We start from the raw sequence: 21,884 nt of genomic DNA on the forward strand, positions 1-21,884 counted from the left end.
GAGAAATGTAGAAGTGAAGAAACGATAACCTAATCAGTAAATACATATAGGAAATAGATGTGTTTTTTTTTTTGGAGGGGAGGAGGAGGAGGAGATTTTTTTGGCCTAACTAGCACTTCTTAACACACACAAACACAAACACACAAACACGCACTAACAGCCTAAGAGTGTTTTGTTTTTATTATTTACTATCTTGTTTTTGTTAGTGTGACCGTGAGCTGTCTTCCTAACTTATTAAGAAAAAAACATAACATACCCAGAAGACTTTTTATTCTAGTTAATTCATCTATTCACCCAATTTGAAGATGTTGACAGGAGGCGAGGAGTGACGAGTGTGGGGAGAGGGAAGAGGGGAGGGGAGGGGAGGAGAGGGGAGAGAAGGAACAGAGGAGAAGGGAAGGGTTGTGGAGGGAAAGTATAGTCAGAAGAGAGGAGAAGAGAGAGGGGAGAGAAAGGGTGGAGAGAGGGGAGTGAAAAGGGAAAGGAAGGAGAAGGGAGAGAAAAAGTGATGGGGAGATAGAGGGAGTTAGGAGTGGAGGTAAAGGGGAGGGAGAGAAAGTGTGGTGGGGAAGAGAGAGGAGGGGAGAGAAAGGGTGGTGGAGAGGTAGAGGGGAGTTAAGAGTGGAGGTAAAGGGGAGGGGAGAGAAAGTGTGGAAGGGAAGAGAGAGGAGGGGAGAGAAAAGGTGGTGGGGAGGTAGAGGGAGTTAGGAGTGGAGGCAAAGGGGAGGGGGAAGGAGGGATTGTGGGAAGAGAGAGAGAGAGAGGAGGGGAAAGGAGGGGAGAGGAAGGGTAGTGGGGAGAATAGTGAAGAGTGCATAGGAGGGAAGAGAAAGGGTAGTGGAGGAAAGAGTGGAGAAGTATGTGAAGTGGAGTGGAGTGGAAGAGAGGGGAGAAGGTGGAGGGAGAGAGATACAGAGATACGGGGCGGAGCTTAGCAAGGCGGGGCGGGGCGGGGCGGGGCGAGAGGAACCGAGCGAGTAGGAGGAGTGGAAAGGGCGGGGTGGGAATGAGAATGGGAGGGGCGGGAACTGGCAACTTGGAATGGGGAGGGGAGGTCGCCGGGGGAGGAAGGGGTAAGGGAAGGGGGGAGAAAGGGGCGTGGTTTTGCAGGATGGGGAGGAGAAAGCGAAGGTGTTTGGGGAGGGGAGGACGCCGTGGGGGGGGGAAGGGGAGGGGGAGAAAGGGGCGTGGTTTTGCAGGATGGGGAGGAGAAAGCGAAGGTGTCTGGGGAGGAATGACGAAAATTTGGGGCGATGGGGAGAAGAGAAAAATAGAAACTCGTTATCTGGGGAGTCTATTTATCTATCTATCTATCTATCTAATATATAAAGAGTAAATAGGACTTGCATGGTTAGAGGGAGAAGGGAAGAAGAGGAGAAGGGAAGGAGGGAGAAGGGAGATAATGTTAGAGGAAGGAAAAGAAGGGGAGAAGAGGAGAAGGGAAGGAGGGAGAAAGGAGAGAAGGTTAGAGGAAGGAAAAGAAGGGAAGAAGAGGAGAAGGGAAGGAGGGAGAAAGGAGAGAAGGTTAGAGGAAGGATAAGAAGGGGAGAAGAGGGGAAAGATTGAGGAAAAGAAAAGAGAAAGTTTGTGGGAAAAGAAGGAAAGGAGGAAAAAGGGAGTGGGGAGGAAAGAGAGAGAGAGTTAGAAGAAGGAAAAGAAGAAAAGGTTGAAGAAAAGGAGGAAAAGAGGAGAGGAATTTAGCAGGGAAAGAAGGAAAAGGAGAGAGAGAGAGAGAGAGAGAGAGAGAGAGAGAGAGAGAGAGAGAGACGAAGACAGGAAGGAAAGGAAGGACAGGAAACGTGTATAATACCTGGAAACAAAAGATAAACAACAACAAAAACAACAACAACAAAAAGAAATGTGTGTGTGTGTATGTGTGTGTGTGTGTGTGTGTGTGTGTGTGTGTGTGTGTCATTCTCCACTTGTCAAACACTTGTCAATCATTCTTAGCTCATCCCATTCATCCATTTATCCCTCCCTTTCCTCCCCACCCTTTCCTCCCCTTACGCCATGCTTCCCACTCTCCCCCTTCCTCTGCCTCCCCCCTCCCCCTCGTTTGCCTCACCCCTTCTCGTATTCCTCGCTGTCTAGTTCTTCTTTTGTTATCTGTTTGCATTCTTCCTAAATCAAGCTTGTTATGTACAGTGTTTTAAGTCTTCAGATGAGTCTTAAGAGTGCTCATTTCCTAAGCACACACGCCTTTGTTTAGTCAGGCATATTCGACTCATTAGATCCTCGCTCTGGGTGTTTGGACGTGTGTGTGTGTGTGTGTGTGTGTGTGTGTGTGTGTTTATCTAGTTGTATATATCTAGTTGTAGTTTTACAGGGCCTGGGCTTACGCTCGTGTGGTCCCGTCTCCGTATCTGTATTTGTGCAACTTTTCCTTGAAGCCTTGCACACTCTTCGCCGATGTGTGTGTGTGTGTGTGTGTGTGTGGAGGAAGGCCTGGTTCTCTCTCTCTCATTCTCACACACACACACACACACACACACACACTCAAATGCACGTAACACCATACCTTATTAGCATATCCTCAGAACTCACACGCTCTATAAAATAAAAGACCACTCTCATTGTTACTTCTTATTTGCATTCTTCCCGACATATGCCGCCCACGTGTGACTGACCCCCCCCCCCTCCTCTTCCTCCTCTTCCTCCTCCTCTTCCTCTTCCTCTTCCTCCTCCTTCTCCTAGTGTTGCGTCATCGCTTCGTCTGCTCTCAACAACAACAATAACAAAAAATAGCGTAAGTCATCCATTCATTCATTTCATTGTCTTGATATGACTTTTTTGCGCGTGTGTACAGGAAGCGGACGGAAAATGTGGTCAGCTTCGCCTCTCCCGCCCTGTTTTTTTCTTTCTTTCCTATTTTTGTTTTGTTTTATCTCCTTTTTTCTTCTTTCGTTCGTTTATTCTTCATTCCTCCTTTTGTTTCTTCACCAGTTTGTCTTCCTTTCTTTCTTTTCATTTCTTCTCTTTTATTTCTTTTCTTTTTCATTCTTCTTTCCTTCCTTTTTGTAATTACAGCCTTCCTTCCTTCCTTCCTTTCGTCCTACATTTCTCTTTTCCTTTATTTCTTCCATCCTTTGTCCCTTCCTTCCCTTCCTTCCTCCCTTCCTTCCTCCCTTCCTTCCTTCCTTCCTTTCCCAGTTCATTCTTGTATTCCTGACATTTTTTCTTCCTTCCTTCCTACATTCCTTCTTTTCCTTCCTTTCTTCCACTCTCTCTCTCTCTCTCTCTCTCTCTCTCTCTCTCTCTCTCTCTCTCTCTCTCTCTCTCTCTCTCTCTCTCTCTCTCTCTCTCTCTCTCTCTCTCTCTCTCTCTACTCTCTTCTCTCTGCTTCTCTTCTCTATCTCTCTCTCTCTCTCTCTCTCTCATTTTCATTTTCCTTTTTTCCTCTCTTCTTCTTTCTTTCCTGCCTGCCTTCCTTCCTCCACTCCTTCTTTTCTCCCTTCTTCTTCATTCTATCCTTATACCGTGTCCATCTATTTCTTCTTTTCTCCCTTCTTCTTCATTCTATCCTTATACCGTGTCCATCTATTTCTTCTTTTCTCCCTCCTTCTTCATTCTATCCTTATACCGTGTCTATTGATTTCTTCTTTTCTCCCTCCTCCTTCATTCTATCCTTAAACCGTGTCTATTTTGATTTTCGTCCACAGATCAATAAGTTTTTTCAGTGAGGAGTTACAAGACACCTTAAGTACAAACCACCTTATGCTTCGATGGGTTGTATAAGGTTAAGGTAAACGGCCCCAGACTGTTATTGGCGCGGCGAATTTAATTTATAGTGTCTGCCGTGATAATAAGACTTGCTTTTTTTTCTTTTTTACATCAAAGAATGCGGCTCAAGGGCAACAAAGAGAGTTAAAAAAAAAAGCCCGCTCCTCGCCGCTCCCACAAAAGTAAAAATTAAAGAGTAGATAAAAGAGCGGTCAATTTCGGGTCTTGATACACCTTGATACACTTTGCCTTTGCTGCCCCCTCTGTGCTGTCTTCGTTTTCTTGTTTCCTTGAGAAGTTTAAAGCGAGTATTTTGTTCTGCCCCAATCTCTAGTGGCTCGGGCGAATTGTGTTTATAGTGCTGCCGGGAAATATGACTCTTGCTCTGCCTTTACTGCCCCCTCTGTGCTGTCTTTGTTTTCTTGTTTCCTTGAGAAGTTTAAAGTGAGTATTTTGTTCGGCCCCAATCTCTAGTGGCTCGGGCGAATTGTATTTATAGTGCTGCCGGGATATGTGATTTGCTTGACCTTTATTGCCCCTTCTGTGCTGTCTTTGTCTTCTTGTTTCCTTGAGCAGTTTAAAGCGAGTATTTTGTTCGGCCCCAATCTTTAGTGGCACGGGCGAATTTTATTTATAGTGCTGCCATGGTATGTGACTCTTGCTTGGCCTATGCTGCCCCGCGATAGTCCCTTTGTTTCCTTTTAAGGAGTTCAAGCTAGTGTATTGTTTGCTTTGAGTCATCGGTTTGGTATTTTTGTGTTTGTGAGAGAGTCGAGGAAAACACTCCACCCATCTGTTCTGGACGAGAGAAGATTATAATGTTCGCGTGAGATAAGATTCAAGGTTTTGTCTTATGAAAATCGTGTGTGTGTGTGTGTGTGTGCATGCCTCACCCACACTCACACCCACACCCACACACACACACACAAAGGCGCACATCTTTCAAGCAGAGCAAGAAGATAAAAATTCACACCCTTGCCACAGGAAGATTCTACGTAAACAGTCGAGCAGAGATACGAGAGGATTCAGATAACAACCAAGTCCATCCCTTAGAATTAGATCGCAAGTAATTTCATCTCACAAGGAATTTAGGGTAAGGATTCAAAGCAATATTAGTTTAGGGGAGAGGTTCAGATTCCTTGGGTGTGGAGTGAGTCACGGATGAAAGAGAAGAAATGGAAGGATCATTTGATAAGTTTATTTATTACGAAGGAGTGAGAGATAGGATTTTTTTTTTTGTTCTTTTATTGCTTCGTTTATTCCTCTATTCCTCCCTTCGTTTTTTAATTTATTTCTGTCTTTCGTTAATTTTTCCTTCCTTTCTTTTCTTTTCTTTCTTCTTTTCCCTTTCTCTCTCTTCCTCTCCTTCCTCCTCCTTCGTTTATTCCTCTATTCCTCCCTTCGTTTCTTAATTTGTTTCTGTCTTTCGTTAATTTTTCCTTCCTTTCTTTTCTTTTCTTTCTTCTTTTTCCTTTCTCTCTCTTCCTCTCCTTCCTTCTTCTTCGCTTATTCCTCTATTCCTCCCTTCGGTTCTTAATTTGTTTCTGTCTTTCGTTAATTTTTCCTTCCTTTCTTTCTTTTCTTTCTTCTTTTCTCTTTCTCTTCCTTTCCTTCCTCCCTCCTCGTTTATTCTTTTCTTTCTCCCTTCGTTTCTTCATTTGTTTTGTCTTCCCTTAATTTTTCCTTCCTTTCTTTTCTTCTCTTTCTCATTCTTCCTTGTTTTCTTATTTCGTTTTGTGTATTCCTTCCTTCCTTTGTTTATCCCTCTATTCCTCCCTTCGTTTCTTCATTTGTTTGTCTTCCTCCAATTTTTTCTTCCTTTCTTTCTTTTCTTTTATTCTCTTTCCTTTTCATTCTTCCTTTTTTCTTATTTCGTTTTGTGTATTTCTTTCTTCCTTGGTTTATTTCTTTTCTTCCTCTCTTCCTTGAAATTTCCTTCCTTTCTGTCTTTTCTTCTCTTCTCTCCTGTTTTCTTTTCTTTTTTCTTCCTTCCTTCCTTCTTTTATTACTTATTTCGAGTGTGTATTCTTTCCTTCCTTCCTTCTTTTTTTCCGTTCTTTCTTCAATCCCCTCTCTTCCTTCCTTCCTTCCTTTCTTCCTCCTCTCTTCCTTTTCTTCCTTCCCTTCTTCTCGCCTTCCATCCATCCTTCCTTCCTCCTCTTCTTCTCTGCTCCCTCCTCCTCCTTCCCTTGGTCGTGGAGTAAGTCACGGATGAAAGACGGCAAAAACAGAAGCATCATTCAACAAGTTCATCTCTTACGTATACGAATGACGAGCAGGATTATTCAAGGCAGCAGCATCACTTGAGGAACGCCACAGATGATACCTCGTAGAAGATTTGGCTTAAAAGTGAGTCAGGGATGAGATAGCAGAGATATGCGCAAGGTAATCTCTTGAGTAGGAGTGACGGTGGTGTTGAGTTGCCTCGGAGTATAAGATTCCACGTCAACAAAGGGAATCAAAGAGAGAGCAAACGAAGAAGTGAGTTAATCCTTTAGAACAGGGGCATTAGAGGTGGTGGTCAGCTGCCTGGTGGTATTAAATTCAAAGTCAAAAGAGGGAGTCAAGGATGAGAGAGCAGGATTGAGAGCAAGGTCACGGTGGTGGTGCTCGTGTTGGGAGGCGGAGGAGGAGGAGGAGGGGAAGGAGGAAGAGGAGGAGGAAAGAAGGAAAGGGTGGAGGGATCAGTCTCTTTTTCCTCCTCTCCGCCCCCCCCCACCACCACACCACACACACACACACACACACACACACACACACACACACTCTCCAACATGCATATCTGGTCTTGGAAAAGCGTAAACGGTCACAACGCAGAGAGTCTTAGTGGAATTTGTGACGTAACAATCAGAGGAATGTTTTTGTTATGTGTCTGACGAGGAGGAATTGCTTAAATCACTCCGCGTCGTTATCTGAGTTCATCTCCATAATATATTTTTGTTGGTGATGTCAGCCTCATTTTAATATTTCCTCTTACTGATCCTCCTCTTCCCTTCCTCTCTCTCTCATTCATTCCTTCTTTTCCTTAAGTGTCGTCATATCATAATTCTTCTTCATAGTCTTATTTGCGACGTATGTAAACTCTCCTATCAGCATTATTTCCTCTCTCCCTATTCTCCTTTTCCCTTCTTTCCTCTCTCATCCCTTCTTTATTTTCCTTAAGTGTCGTCATATCATTCTTCTTCTTCATAGTCTTGTTTGTGACGTATGTAAACTCTCTTATCAGCTTTTCCCCCTCTTCCCTATCCTCCTTTTCCCTTCTTTCCTTTTCCATGCCTTCCTTTTTTTTCCTTCTGTTCTTCAAGTATCCTTCATATTAGTATTTTTCATCATTATTGTTATTCGTGATGTATGTAAGTCCTTTCTCTTATTAATATCTTCTTCACTAACCTTCTCTTCTTTCTTTCTTTTCTCTTTCATCTCTTCCATCTTTTCCTTCTGTTCTTCAAGCATCATTCATCATACTTCTTCATTCTTATTCGTGATGTATGTAAGTCCGTACTCTTATTAATACTTATTCATTAACCTCCTCTTCTTTCTTTCCTTTCTCTCTCATTTCCTCCTTTTTTTCCTTCTGTTCTTCAAGCATTCATGTTAATTATCTTTCTTCATTCTAATTATTCTTGTGGTCACGCGAGTAGCCACACCTTAATAACACTCCTCTTCCTCGTACTAATCTTCCCTTCTTCCTTATCCTTCAGTTTCTTTCTTTTCCCTCCTCTTCTATTTCTTTCATTTTTCCTTATGTTCTTCAAGCATCATTCATATTATCATACTTCTTCATTCTTATTCGTGATGTATGTAAGTCCTTTCTCTTTTAATACTTATTCACTAATCTCCTCTTCTTTCTTTCCTTTCTCTCTCATCCCTTCCATCTTTTCCTTCTGTTCTTCAAGTATCCTTCATATTTTCATTCTTCTTCATAGTTATTCTTATTCGTGATGTATGTAAGTCCTTTCTCTTATTAATACTTATTCACTAATCTCCTCTTCTTTCTTTCTCTCTCATCCTTCCTCTTCTTCCTTCTGTTCTTCTTCATCATATCCTATTTTCATTCTTCTTCATAATTATTTTTATTCGTGATGTATGTAAGTCCTTTCTCTTATTAATACTTATTCACTAATCTCCTCTTCTTTCTTTCCTTTCTCTCCCATCCCTTCCTTTTTTCCTTCTGTTCTTCAAGCATTTTTAACATTATCATCATTCTTCTTAATTATTCTTATTGGTAAAGTGGGTAAATTTACATATCAGCTTTACTTCCTCTTCCTTCTCTGTTCTTATGTTCTTTTTTTCCTTTCCCATCCCATCCCTTCCATCTTTTCCTTCAGCCATCCGTCATCCTTATTTCCTATTTTCCTTCTTTTAAACCACTTGATAGCTTTAAAATTTTCCTCCCTTTTCTTCACTTATTTTATTTTCCTCCTTCCCTCCCATGCTTTTTCTGATAGCTATTCTTCCTCCTCCCTATTCCCCTATTCTCCCTTCCCCTTCCCTCCTCTCCCTTCCCTTCCGGCTTCATCTTCTCCCTATCAAGCATCCCGTCTTATCTCTGACTCACGCCGCTAAAATACTGGACCCGGCTGACTAAACCGTAATCTTCTAAACCTTCTTCCTGACACACACACACACACACACACACACACGCACACGCACTCGCACAAGTACACACATACCATATCAGATTGCAATATCCGTTGTAGTTAAAAAAAAAAATCGAGAGAGGGAGGAGGAAAAGTAGAGAAAAAGTGAAGAGAAAGAAAGGGAAGTAGGAGAGAGAGAGAGAGAGAGAGAGAGAGAAAAGTGAATGAATAGGAGGAGAAAGGGGAAGTAAGGTAAGCTGAGTAACAGGTAAAACACTTTCTCTTTTCCCTGCATTTCCTTTTCCTCTTCTTAAATTCCTCTCCTCTCCTGTCTCTCCTCCTCTAAACATTCCTTTTGTATCAGTCCATCAAGAATTTCCGTTTCCTACCTTCCCTTTCCTTTATCTCCTTTACTTTCCCTATCTACCTTTCCCTTTCTTCCCCTCTCTCCCTCCTTTCCTTTCCCTTCCTTCCTTTTTCTGTCTTCCTTTCCTTCCCTTTGTTTCCCTTTCTTTCCCTCCCTTCCTTTATCTCCCTTCCTTTTTCTCCCTTCCTTTCCCTCCCTTCCTTTTTCTCCCTTCCTTTCCCTCCCTTTTATTTTCCTTTCCTCCTTTCTTTCTCTTCTTTTCTCTCCCTTCCTTTCCCTCCCTTCTATTTTCCTTTCTCTCCCTTCCTTTCCCTCCCTTCCTTTCCCTTCCTTCCTTTCCCTTTCTTCCTTACCCTCCCTTCCTTTCCTTTCCTCTCCCAACCTTCCTTTCCCTTCCTTCCATTTCCTATCTTCCTTTCTCTCCTGTCCTTTCTCTACTTTCCCTTTCCCTCCCTTTCTTTCCTTATCTTCCTTTCCCTTCCTTCCTTTCTCTCCCTTCCCTTCTTCTCTCCTTCCTTTCCTTCAATTCTTCAAACAGTCTTGTGTATAAAACCACCAAGACCTTCTTTACTTTCTCTCCTTTCTTTCCTTTCCCTTCTCTTTTTACCTTCCGAAGTATTTTCATGACCCTCGCCGCTCAAACACCAGACCAGACCAGACCTTGTAAACTGTTGGCATTCGGAATCTCATAAACACTCAGATATTACCAACATCTATCCCTCCAAATAGCCACATAGAACCCTTAGGAAAGCATATAGGCATTGCTTTAGATACTCTTTGATTCTTTTCTCTTACTTTTCTTTTCCTTCTCTCCCATATCTTTTCTTCTTTCCTTCTTCTTCCAACTTTTCCGTCTGTTCTTCAAGCATCTCATATCACGTACCGCATCATATATTATCATTCTCTTCTTCATAATTATTCCATATCCTCCTGTTTTCTCCTTCCTCTCCCGTCCCGTCCATCTTTCCCGTCTGTTCTTCAAGCATCCAATATCACGTACCGCATCATATATAATTCTCTGCTCCATACTTTTCCATATCCTCCAGTTTTTCCCTTCCTCTGCCGTCCCTTCCATCTTTTCATATATCATTCTCTTCATACTTTTCCATATCCTCCTGTTTTTCCCTTCCTCTGCCGTCCCTTCCATCTTTTCATATATCATTCTCTTCATACTTTTCCATATCCTCCTGTTTTTTTCCCTTCATATCCCATCCCTTCCATCTTTACCGTCTGTTCTTCAAGCATCCCATATCACGAACCGCTTCACATATAATCATTCTCCATAATCCCCCTTCTTGTGACGTATTCAGCCCTGGAAGAAGCCGTTTCGTATGTGCATAGTGACTTCGTAATATCCTTCAAGTTCACCATTCACAGCCTTTACTACGCACTGTTTACCGTCTTTACTGCATGTTGACGGATAGCTGTTTCGTGTGTGTACAGTGATTCCTCCTAACGGTTCATCTTCCGCTCTTTTGCAGGTGTCCCGTCATACCGTCAGGGCCACAGCTACGCGAAACGAGGCTTTAGTCAGGTAAGAGCACCCTAATTGTTTACCACTTAAGTTAACACAGGTGGAGATTGGAGGCGAGGAGATTGGTCGGGAAGGAATGTTGAGAGATGATGATGATGAGGAGGAGGAGGTTTATGAATTAATGAGGGAGGAAGGAAGAGAGGAAGGGAAGGAGAACAGGAAGGTTAAGTTAGGAGTTAGGAGGAGAATGAGGTGTCTGAAGGGGTGAAGGGGTGAAGGGAGATATGATTGGATGTTTTGACTGGGGTGATGTATGTTGTATAGGGATGAAGGGAGAGAAGTGATGAAGGGGTGAAGGGAAGAGAGGTAAGCTGGGATGTAATGGGTGGGGTGATGTATGTGGTATGGGTGAAGGGTGAAGGGGTGAAAGGGTGATAGGAAGGGAAATATGGTGAGGGCAAGGAGGAAAATAAAAAATGAGCAAAAGCAATAGTAGAAAAGGAGGGAAAGAAAAGGAAGAGAGAAGAGATAGAGCAGGAAGGAAAGAGGAAAAAAAGCTGAAAAAAGAGTAGACAAAACGGAGGAGGAAGAAGGAATAGGAAAAGAGTGAAGGAAGGGAGGAAAACAAAAAAAAAGACCAAAACTAAAACCAAAAAAGGAAGGCAAGAAGAGGAAAAGAGAAGAGGAGGAAAATAAAATGAAGAAAAGAGGGAGGCATAGGGAATGGGAAGAAGAGTGAAGACAAAGGAAGAAAACAAAAAAAGAGCGAGAACAGTTGAAGAAAAGGAAGAAAAGAAAAGAAAAAAGAGAAGAAGGAGGAAAAGAAAAAGAAGAAAAGGAAGACAAGGAATGGGAAGACCAGTGAAGGAAGAGAGGAAGACAAAGAAGAGTAAAAACAATAATAGAAAACGAAGAAAAGAAGAGGAACAGGAAAAGATAAAGCAGGGGAGAAGGAGGAAAAGAAAAAGAAGAAAAGGAGGAAAAGGGAATGAGAAGACGAGAGAAGGAAGGAAAATATAAAGAAAGATAGAAATGAGAGAAGAAAAGAGGGAAAGAAGAGGAAAAGAAAGAAAAGGAGGAAAAGGGAATGAGAAGACGAGAGAAGGAAGGAAAATATAAAGAAAGATAGAAATGAGAGAAGAAAAGAAGGAAAGAAGAGGAAAAGAAAAAAAAGAGGTACATCAGGAAGGAAGGAGAAGGATAAAACCGCTAAAGAGGAGTGGACAAAAGAAGAAAAGGAGAGAAAAAGAGAAGAGATTAAGCAGAAGGAAAGGAAGAATAGGAAATAAATTGCTAAAAAGAGTAGAAAATAAAGGAAAAAAGAGGAAGAGAAAAAAATAAACCATGAAGGAAGGAGAAACAGAAAAAAAAAGAAAAAAAAAGAAGGAAAAAAGAAAGTTCATCTCCATTTCGTAAAAAAAAAACCATACCAAAAAATGACCTTACAGCCATCCCTTCCTACCCTTTAAGTGACCTCAGTTCGACCCCCGCTGCCTTCCCACTCCTATGATATTAAAATCCCTTCACACACACACACACACACACACACACACACACACACGCACATTTTTTTCGCCCATCGTTGCAACCTCATACTTTGCCCTACCCACTTCTTCTTCCTCCTCCTCCTCTTGCTTCTTCTCCTCCTCCTCCTCCTCCTCCTCCTCCTCCTCCTTCTCTGTCTAGTCTGTTACCTCATCGCCAAGAGAGACACGAGTTGGAGAGACGCCAAGGAGAGAGAGAGAGAGAGAGAGAGAGAGAGAGAGAGAGAGAGAGAGAGAGAGGGGGGGGGGGGTCAGTGCATATAGAGCTAGCCTTCCTTCTGAAAATTAATCCCACTCATTCATTAAAAGGAACCATTACGAGGAAAGATCTGTTTAGGCTTCCCGGTTTTCTTCTTCCCCGGAAAAGAAGACACCGAGGAGACATTCTCTTGGGTCGTCAGGGCTGTGTTTGCAACTCTGACCGATATGTTTAGACGCTTCCGCCTCCCACGTCAACTATTTCCTAAGACCGAAAAAGGAGATTAATCGGGGTTTTATGAGTGTATTTTACGTTCATGGTACAGAAGAAGGGTTAAACTACCACAGCGGTCATTCAGCTATCCCAGGCCGAAAAAGGAGACTAATCGTGGTTTTATGACTTTTTTACTACAACAACGATCATTTAACTATCCCAGGCAGAAAAAGGAGACTAATCGGGGTCTTATGATCATTTTTTACATTCATGGTACAGAAGGAAGGTCAGACTACCACCACGGTTATTAAGCTATCCCTGGAAATGCCCCAAACCTCTCCGAAACCCTTGTCAATTATGTACGCTGGGAGCCCGATATGTTTAAGAATAGGGACCTCAGAACAGTGGCGACTCAACCTCATCGATGACAACTAAATTCAGCACATAAGAGGCGGTGAAATTTAGGCACACACACAGAGGAATAGAAAAGGAAGAAAAGAAGAGAAAAAGAGACGAGATAAAGCAGAAAGGAAGGAAGAATGAAAAAAATATGTTAAGAAAGAATAAAAAAAAACACGAAAACGCAACCTCACACTCTGCCCCACCCACTTAATCCTCCTCCTCCTTCTCCTCCTTTTTCCGTTTTCTGCTTCACTGGAATAAGCTCCCCGTGGATGAACCATCGAAAGAAAACGATTATAAGGCAGACTCAAAACTCACATTAGTTCACATAAGCATCGATGGCAGAAAGGTAAAGAAATATCATGATTAAGCTTTCTAGAGAGACAGTTTTGGTATATCGCGTTCTGGAGCATTGGAATTAGCTACTCTGGGATTACTTAACACATGAAAAACGACTATATTGCAGATTAAAAGCTCGAATTTACCTTAACGAATATCGATGAGAGCAAGATAGAACTTTACGAAGAGTCATTCAGTCATTTCCTAGTTGAGTTCTAAGGTGTAAATTAAGGTGAGAAGCGTGAATCAACCTGCGAATTACGAATAGTCACCCTAAACTGTTATTTCCTCGTTGTCTTTTCTACTGTAAAATAAGGTGACAAGTGTGAATCAGCCTGCGAATTAGGAAAAGTCACCCTAAACTGTCATTTCTTACCTTCCCCCTCTACTGTAAAATAAGGTGACAAGTGTGAATCACCCTGCGAATTAGGAAAACTCACCCTAAACTGTCATTTCCTATCTGTTTCCTCTCCTGTAAAAATAAAAAAGTGACAAGTGTGAATCAACCTGCGAATTAGGAAAACTCACCCTAAACTGTCATTTCCTATCTGTTTCCTCTCCTGTAAAAATAAAAAAGTGACGAATGTGAATCAACCTGCGAACTAGGAAAACTCACCCTAAACTCTCATTTCCTAGCTATTTCCTCTCCTGTAATAATAAAAAAGTGACGAATGTGAATCAACCTGCGAACTAGGAAAACTCACCCTAAACTCTCATTTCCTAGCTATTTCCTCTCCTGTAAAAATAAAAAAGTGACGAATGTGAATCAACCTGCGAACTAGGAAAACTCACTCTAAACTCTCATTTCCTGTCTGTTTCCTCTCCTGTAAAAATAAAAAGAGTGACGAATGTGAATCAACCAGCGTCTAATTTCAACACTTACATCACAAGAACGCGCCAACTAAGCTCAATTCCACTAGGTTCCCCGCACTCCTAAACGCTCTCAGCCTTACTTAGCCTTATCTGCGACGGTGCAACAAACTTCCTCCCTGGCGTAATAAAGTTGATCCGCGTAAGCCCTTGATTATAGATTGTGTTGGCTATCAGCACGCACCGGGGACGTTTTGCCTTTAACTTTCCGACGTTTTACAGTTTCATTGTTTCGGTTTGGTTTTTACTTTCATAACAAACACAGTATTATTTTTATACCTTTCCTAACACAATAGTAAACATGCTGGAGCAATTTTTTTTTCTACAACAAAGGAGACAGCTCAAGGGCACAAAAAAAGAAACTAATAAAGAAAAGCCCGCCACTCGCTGCTCCTAGAAAAAAAGAATCAAAAGAGGTGGCCGAAAGAGAGGTCAATTTCTGAGAGACGATGAAGAGGAGGAGAAAGAAGAGAAAGAAGACGAGGAGGAGGAGGAAGAGGAGGAGGAGACGCAGAAACCCGAGGAAAAGAAGGAGGAAACGGAGAAAGGCAAGGAAAAGGAGAAAGAGAAAAAAAGCTTCATTTTTATTTTCATAACAAACAGGTATTATTTTTTTACCTTTCCTAACATAATAGTAAACATTCTGAAGCTAAAATGAGGAAGAGGAGACTGAGAGAGAAGATGAAGAGGAGGAGAAAGAAGAGAAAGGAGACGAGGAGGAGGAGGTAGAGGAGGAGGAGACGCAGAAACCCGAGGAAGAGAAGGAAGAAACGGAGAAATGCAAGGAGGAGGAGGAAGAGAATGAGACGGACCTCAACAATCTATTTCGCTTCTTTCTCTCATATATTTTTTCACAGGTTTCATTTTTACTTTCCTAACAAACTTGGTATTTTTTTCACCTATTCTATCACAATACTAAACATTCTGAGCTTTTTTTTAACCTGAATACGCCATTTCGATCCTTTCTCGTATACATATTTCATAGGTTTCATTTTTACTTTCATAACAAACATGATAATTTTTTCCCCTTTTCTAACACAGTGCTAAACATTCTGAACTTTTTTTTTTTTTTTTTTACCTGAATACGGAATACGCCATTTCGATCCTTTCTCTCGTATACATATTTCATAGGCTTCATTTTTACTTTCATAACAAACATGGTAATTTTTTCCCCTTTTCTAACACAGTGCTAAACATTCTCAACTTTCTTTTTTTTTTTATATACCTGAATACGGAATACGCCATTTCGATCCTTTCTCTCGTATACATATTTCATAGGTTTCATTTTTACTTTCATAACAAACATGGTAATTTTTTTCCCTTTTCTAACACAGTGCTAAACATTCTGAACTTTTTTTTTTTTTACCTGAATACGGAATACGCCATTTCGATCCCTTCTCGTATATATTTTTCATAGGTTTCATTTTTACTTTCATAACAAACATGGTAATTTTTTTCCCTTTTCTAACACAGTGCTAAACATTCTGAACTTTTTTTTTTTACCTGAATACGGAATACGCCATTTCGATCCTTTCTCTCGAATACATATTTCATAGGTTTCATTTTTACTTTCATGACAAACATGATAATTTTTTTTCCCTTTTCTAACACAGTGCTAAACATTCTGAACTTTTTTTTTTTACCTGAATACGGAATACGCCATTTCGATCCTTTCTCTCGTATACATATTTCATAGGTTTCATTTTTACTTTCATAACAAACATGGTAATTTTTTTCCCTTTTCTAACACAGTGCTAAACATTCTGAACTTTTTTTTTTACCTGAATACGGAATACGCCATTTCGATCCTTTCTCTCGAATACATATTTCATAGGTTTCATTTTTACTTTCATAACAAACATGGTAATTTTTTCCCTTTTCTAACACAGTGCTAAACATTCTGAACTTTTTTTTTTACCTGAATACGGAATACGCCATTTCGATCCCTTCTCGTATATATTTTTCATAGGTTTCATTTTTACTTTCCTAACAAACATGGTAATTTTTTCCCCTTTTCTAACAATACTAAACATTCTGAACTTTTTTTTTTACCTGAATACGGCATTTCAATCCTTTCTCGTATATATATGTCATAGGTTTCATTTTTTACTTTCCCAATAGTCACGGTATCATTTCCTCTGGCATTAACCTGTACCTTCCTAGTCACGGTATAATTACTTTCCCTCCATAGTAAAGGTGTTCATATTTACCTGTGTGGTGTGCAGCAGGGCGAGAAGGTTGCGGCGTTCCTTTCACTTTCTATCAGTATTCCACACGGTAGGACACACCTGTAGGGCAGAGAGGTGCTTAAGTAGGTAGTTTCAATGTGTTCCCAGGTGTTTCTTTTACCTTTCTCCCCCCCAAACTATTAGTGTGTCACCTGTGGAGCGGTAGGCAGGTAGGTGTGTGTGTGTGTGTGTGTGTGTGTGTGTGTGTGTGTGTGTGTCATTAAGGCCACCCCACACACACATACAAACATACATACACTATCTCTCTCTCCCTCTCTCTCAGGGGTGAGTAAGAGGGTTAGAATCGACACAAGAGTCATGTCATATATACACACATGGGTCTACCCCCTTGAGAGCTTTGTCACGTCTATATTTACTCAGGTATTCATACGGTACAGTCAGATGATATATGGTGAAGTCTGGCAGGTAAACACTTAAGCAGTTCCTCGTGTCACATGTATTTGTGTTTTCCTTTCCTCTACTTTCACTTTTTTTCTCGCCACTTTCACAATCTTTTCTTCGTATCTTTAGCTGTTGTTGCTATTAAGTTTCTTCTTCCTCCGTTTCCTCCTCCGCCTCTTCCTCGTCTTCCTCCTTTTCTTCTTGTGTTTCTGTGTCTTCCCCCGCCTCCTCTTCTTTCTCCTCCTCCTTGCTTTTCTCGTTTCTTCCTCCTTTTCCTCGGGTTTCTTTCTCCGTCTCCTCCTCCTCATCGCCTTTCTATACTCCGTTTTCTATAATTCGCTGCGCGGTGGCCGAGGTGTGTTAGGGAAGTCGTATTGAAGGCACTGTTGTTCTTCCTTTCTTTAGCTTGGCGTGAGGCGTTAGGAAATAGAAGATGCACTCATGTCCTTGGGCACCGAATCGACATCAGCCAAATTCATCATATTCCTCCTCCTCCTCCTCCTCCTCCTCTTCTTCATCTCCCCTAATATGTTGTGGTGTTGGTGTGCACGGGTCCACCCTCCAATATCACCTCATTTATCCCTTTTTCTTCATATATACATTCTTTTCCATGCATCAAGGCCGTTTGGGTGGAGCCTAAGACGCAAACTGGAAGGGGTAGGGTGTTTTGTTAGGGGGGGAGAGGGGGGCATGGAGGGGGGAAAGGAAGGGACGTGCAGAGAGTGAAAAAAAGAAGTGGGGATCGTTGTGCTATATACGGGCAATGAGGAGACTGGGAAACTGGCATATGGTCGCGTGTTGAGTGGATTACCTACCTTTTTTTTATCTCCTATATCTGTAAGTAGCTCATGTATCTGTAAGTATCTCATGTATCTGTAAGTATCTCCCTTGGTGGCTGCTCCTAGTCTCCTCTTGTTGTTGTTGTTGTTGTTGTTGTTATTGTTGTTGTTGTTGTTGTTGTTGTTGTTGTTGTTGTTGTTGTTGTTGTTGTTATTGCCTATAGCTCCGGTAGACTTTCTTGAGTGGGCTCAGAATTACACGCAAAAACTTTCTTATGCTAATTCTAATCGAAGGTGATCAGTCTTGTATTAACGAAGGATTTTTAGGCAACAAACTATGATAATTCTGATGGAAGGTGATCAGTCTTGTATTAACGGAGGATTTTTAGGCAACAAACTATGATAATTCTAATGGAAGGTGATCAGTCTTGTATTAACGGAGGATTTTTAGGCAACAAACTATGATAATTCTAATGGAAGGTGACCAGTCTTGTATTAACGGAGGATTTCTAGGCAACAAACTATGATAATTCTAATGGAAGGTGACCAGTCTTGTTTTAACGGAGGATTTTTAAGCAACAAACTATGATAATTCTAATGGAAGGTGACCAGTCTTGTTTTAACGGAGGATTTCTAGGCAACAAACTAAAAATTAACCGCCACTTTAAATTAAACTCGCCCGCAACACCAACGGACCGGGGTCGTGGGGTCGTGGGGTGGCGGTCGAATTTTATTTATAGTGGATGTTAATTTAGAGTTGGTTGCTTAAGAAGCCTCGGTTTGTAAAAAGAAAGGCTGATCACGTTCATTAAAATTATCATAAGATCAATTTTGCGAGTAGTTTTGATGATTGATAAATGTTAATGTTTCAAATGTTTCAAATGTTTCTCTGTCGTTCGTTTTGATTTCGTCTCTGTCTTGCAATCCCATTTTTCATTCCTTTCACTACAGACAGACAGACAGACAGACAGACAGAGAGGTTCGCCGTCAGTATCTCTTCGTCAATGTAAACAGAAAACTGGTGGGTCGCCGTCTGTGTGTATGTGTGTGTGTGTGTGTGTGTGTGTGTGTGTGTGTGTGTGACCTCGCGTGAAGGACCTTGAGAATAACTTATTAATCATTTTTTTTTTTCCTCCCTTCGCTGGTATGTGCGGTAGCCGGGGAGAGAACACGGAGGCCCTTCACGGGAGGAAGAGTAAGCAAATAACCGCGGAGGGAAGGAGGGAAGAACAAGGAGGAGGAGGAGGAGGAGGAGGAGGAGGAGGAGGAGGGTATCGTTGTGTGTAAGTATAATATAGGGCAGTAGGTCCTCTGTGTGTGTGTGTGTGTGTGTGTGTGTGTGTGTGTGTGTGTGTTGTAGAAGGGATATGGGTGACTTAATTAATGACGAGGACGAGGACGAGGACGAAGAGAAGGAGGAAGAGGAAGAGCAGGAGGAGGAAGAAGAAAATTGGACCTTTTAACACATCACGTTTGTTTAATCTCTTCTCCCCTCCCTCCTCCTCCTCCTCCTTCTCCTCCTCCTCTTCCTCTTTTATCTCCTTGCTTTTCTTCCTTCAGTTTTCATTATACAACCTCTTCCTCCTTCTCCTCTCGTCTCCTCTTTCCTTGATCTTCTTTTCTCATTTTTCTTTCTCTCCTTTCTTCATTCCCTTATTCCCCCTTTCTTTCTCTCTCATTTCCTTCTCTTTATCTCCTTCCTTCTCCGTCTTTCTCTCCTCTTTCAATTTCCCTTTCCTTCGTCTTTTCTCCTCCATTTTTCTTCCCTTTTTCCTTTTGTCCTCCTTTCCTCCCATTTTCTTCTCTCTTCGCTTTTTATCCTATTCTTCCTCTTCCTCTCGTCTCCTTCTCCTTTTTGTCTTTCTCTCCTCTCATTCCTATATTTCCTCCTCTCTTTATCCCTCCCATTTCCTCTCTTCTCTCCCTTCTCAACCATTACATATCCCAAGTCTCTCTCTCTCTCTCTCTCTCTCTCTCTCTCTCTCTCTCTCTCTCTCTCTCTCTCTCTCTCTCTGTTCCTATAAGTGTATGTATGTATGTATGAATTAGATGGTGTTGGATTCCAGTCTCAAACGTTCCTATTGGTATTCTTAACCGTAGCGCCGCGCCCAATGTCACCACCTGTTCTCCTCCGCCCCGCCCCGCCCCGGCCCACGTGTGCATCTATTAGCCCAAAGTGTCATACCAACGCAGTGATTGTTACTCTGTTTACGCTAATCTACACAAGCCTCCCCCCCTCCCTTCCCCCCTGTCTCATCTCTCTCCCTCATCCCTTCCCCTGCCACCTATTGCCCCGGCCTTCGCCTCCACGTCCCACGCCCCGTCTCAGCACAAACGTTCGATCCATGAGGATATGTTGAACCACCTGTGTTGCATTGCGTTGTTTGTTATGCTGAGTGATTTTTTTTCTAAGGTTCTGCTTGTAGCGATGGTAGACTCTCTTGATGGGACCTCTTAGACGGCCCCAGCCCTTTAGTGGCTCAGGCGAATTTTATTTATAGTGGGTGCCGTGATGCATGACTCTTTGTTTAGCCCATGCTGCCCCCCGGTGCTCCACTTGAATGCAGTCGCTGAGGCAAAGGTTGATTGAATATCCGGGCAGCATGTGAGTAATCTTCCGCGACTCGCCCATGCCTTGAAAAATCAGCGTGTTTTAGTGGGACTCGAACCTATGTCCACGGGCTCACCACGTCCACACGATGACCACTCAGCCACCGCCCTTTTGATGTGAAACCAGCTTCGATTTTCCCTCTTCTCCTCCTCCTCCTCCTCTTGATTCTCTTTACCTTCGTCGTCTTTTCTCCCTTTTTCTTCCCCTTCATCTCCTCCCATATACCTCTTCCTCTCTTATCCCAGTCCCTTCTCTTCCCTCCTTCACTATATAAACCCTGCTTCCTCCTCTCTCCTATCTCTTCACCTTCAGACTGTATATTCCTCTACGTTAGGTCACCAGGCTGTGTGTGTGTGTGTGTGTGTGTGTGTGTGTGTGATGGTGGAATGTTGAGGGTACGTTGCATGGACAGCCAGTAGTGGTGATGGTGATGGATGAGAGGTGACGGGAAGTGAGGATGGGACGAGGGGAGGATAGGTTGTCAGGTGATGGTACGTAGCGTTTGGGTGATGGTGCGCTGAGGGGTGATGTGACACGTCCTATACAGGTTTTGATCGTAGGTTCCGACACTTTCCGATGATAAAAGTGTAGTGTAGTTCAAGATACTGTATTCGATTTCCTTTCTTCATATCTTTTTCCTCTCACGTTTCTCGCTTCTATTTCTTTGGTACATTATTTTTTTTAGCTAGTGATAATAGAAATGAGTCTAGTCTAGTTCATGTTACAGTATTTCATTTCATTTTTTTCATGTTTTCTCTCTCAAATCTGCCTCATGTTTCTTGTTTTTTATTCGCTTGCATATTTTTTTTCTATTTCTCTGGCACGTGCTATGTAGTCTCAGTCAGTCAGTCAGTCAGTTAGTCAGTCAGTCAGTCAGTCAGTCAGTCAGTTAGTCACTCAGTCAGTCAGTCACTCAGTCAGTCACTCAGTCAGTCAGTCAGTCAGTCACTCAGTCAGTCAGTCAGTCAGTCAGTCAGTCAGTCAGTCAGTTAGTCACTCAGTCAGTCAGTCATCAGTCAGTCACTCAGTCAGTCAGTCAGTCAGTCACTCAGTCAGTCAGTCAGTCAGTCAGTTAGTTATTCGGTTGAGGTCCCAGGCTGTTCAAGAAGAGTACCAAGGAAGGGAAGTAAAAGGAGATGAAAAAGGAGGAGGAGGAGGAGGAGGAGGAGGAGGCGATGGGTGCAGTATGAATGAAATATAAGTGAATGAAAGGGATGCGTTTCTATGGGACTGTTGACTCTTATAGCGGTGTTTGTTATCATAAGTTTTCTTCCTCTCTATTCCTCATCAATGCTGTCGTTTTTCCCCTCCTGCATCCCCTTCTGTTTTTTTCTATATTTCTTTTTCGCTTTTATATATATATTTTTTACGCATCATTATTTATTCCTGTATATGGTTTGGCTTTCTTTTTTTTTTTCCTTTTCAATGTTTTTTTCTCTCCTTCATTCCCTTTTCTTTTTTTTCTATAGTTCTTCATCGCTTTTTTATACTTTTTTTTTTTTACAAATCATTTATTTTTACCTGTATATGGTTTGTCTTTTTTTTTTCCTTTTCAATATTTTTTTTTCTTCTTCATTCCCTTTTCTTTTTTTCTATATCTCTTCTTCGTTTTTTTATACTTTTTTTACACCATAAATTTTTACCTGTATATAGTTTGGGTTCCTTTTCTCACCCTTTTCAATGCTGTCTTTTTTTTCTCCTGCATTTCCTTCTCTTTTTTTCTATACTTCTTTGCTTTTATATACTTTCTTAGGTCATTTTTACTTGTATATAATTTGGCTTTTTCCTTTTTCTTCTTTTCAACGTTGTCGTTTTTTTTTCAGCGTTTTCTTCTCTTTTTTTATATTTCTCCGTTTTTTTTTGGGGGGGGGTAATCCGTTTATATATTATTTGTTTTTTTATGTGTGTTTCTTGTGAAAAGTGTAAATATGGGGGTGTTAGTAGGAGGGGATGAGAGAGAGTCCAGTCAGTCAGTTAGTCGTTTTTTTTTTTTTTTACTGTAAAAGAAACACCTCTAGGGCAAAAAAAAAAAAAAAACGAAAACGGCTGAAAAAAAGCCTGAAAATCACTGAGTGGCTAAATTTCGGGAGGAGAGATGTATTGAAACTCTCCTCTTGAAAGATCTCAAGTCGTAGGCAGGAGAGAATACAGATGAA

At 41.7% G+C, this 21,884-nt stretch overlaps 2 protein-coding genes and 1 long non-coding RNA gene across 10 annotated transcripts in view; 1 reads left to right on the forward strand and 2 right to left on the reverse strand.

Annotated features, from left to right (window-relative positions):
* Positions 1-21,884, reverse strand: part of LOC127001239 (sodium-coupled monocarboxylate transporter 1-like) — an 85,489-nt gene that overhangs the window by 50,230 nt on the left and 13,375 nt on the right. The window contains exon 2 of one of the 3 annotated variants that reach the window (XM_050865524.1): positions 15,919-15,996. The exons of 1 other annotated variant lie outside the window; for it this stretch is intronic. The gene's annotated coding sequence lies outside the window, so the exon portion shown is untranslated. Of the gene's footprint in view, positions 1-10,065; positions 10,089-15,918; positions 15,997-21,884 lie in introns of those variants that run through there. One more of the 3 variants, XM_050865526.1, reaches the window with a different exon arrangement.
* Positions 10,183-14,565, reverse strand: LOC127001241 (NADH-ubiquinone oxidoreductase chain 4-like). Of its 6 annotated transcripts, XM_050865535.1 has the most exons (3): positions 13,610-14,565; positions 13,434-13,521; positions 10,183-13,345 (listed from the first exon to the last, which is right to left on the reverse strand). In XM_050865535.1, the coding sequence occupies exon 3, from the start codon at positions 11,321-11,323 to the stop codon at positions 10,313-10,315; it is 1,011 nt and encodes a 336-aa protein (XP_050721492.1). In that variant the 5' UTR covers positions 11,324-13,345; positions 13,434-13,521; positions 13,610-14,565; the 3' UTR covers positions 10,183-10,312. The 6 variants fall into 6 exon arrangements, with proteins under 6 accessions (XP_050721492.1, XP_050721493.1, XP_050721489.1 ...); XM_050865536.1 differs by lacking the exon at positions 13,434-13,521 and having other exon boundaries at positions 10,183-13,433; positions 13,699-14,565; XM_050865532.1 differs by having other exon boundaries at positions 10,183-13,609; positions 13,699-14,565.
* On the forward strand, positions 16,017-21,737 carry LOC127001244 (uncharacterized). Its single transcript, XR_007754962.1, has 2 exons — positions 16,017-17,597; positions 17,660-21,737. It is a non-coding gene; the product is annotated as an uncharacterized LOC127001244 (long non-coding RNA).

Source organism: Eriocheir sinensis, chromosome 20 (genome assembly GCF_024679095.1).
Source record: "Eriocheir sinensis breed Jianghai 21 chromosome 20, ASM2467909v1, whole genome shotgun sequence".
Classification (NCBI taxonomy): domain Eukaryota; kingdom Metazoa; phylum Arthropoda; class Malacostraca; order Decapoda; family Varunidae; genus Eriocheir; species Eriocheir sinensis.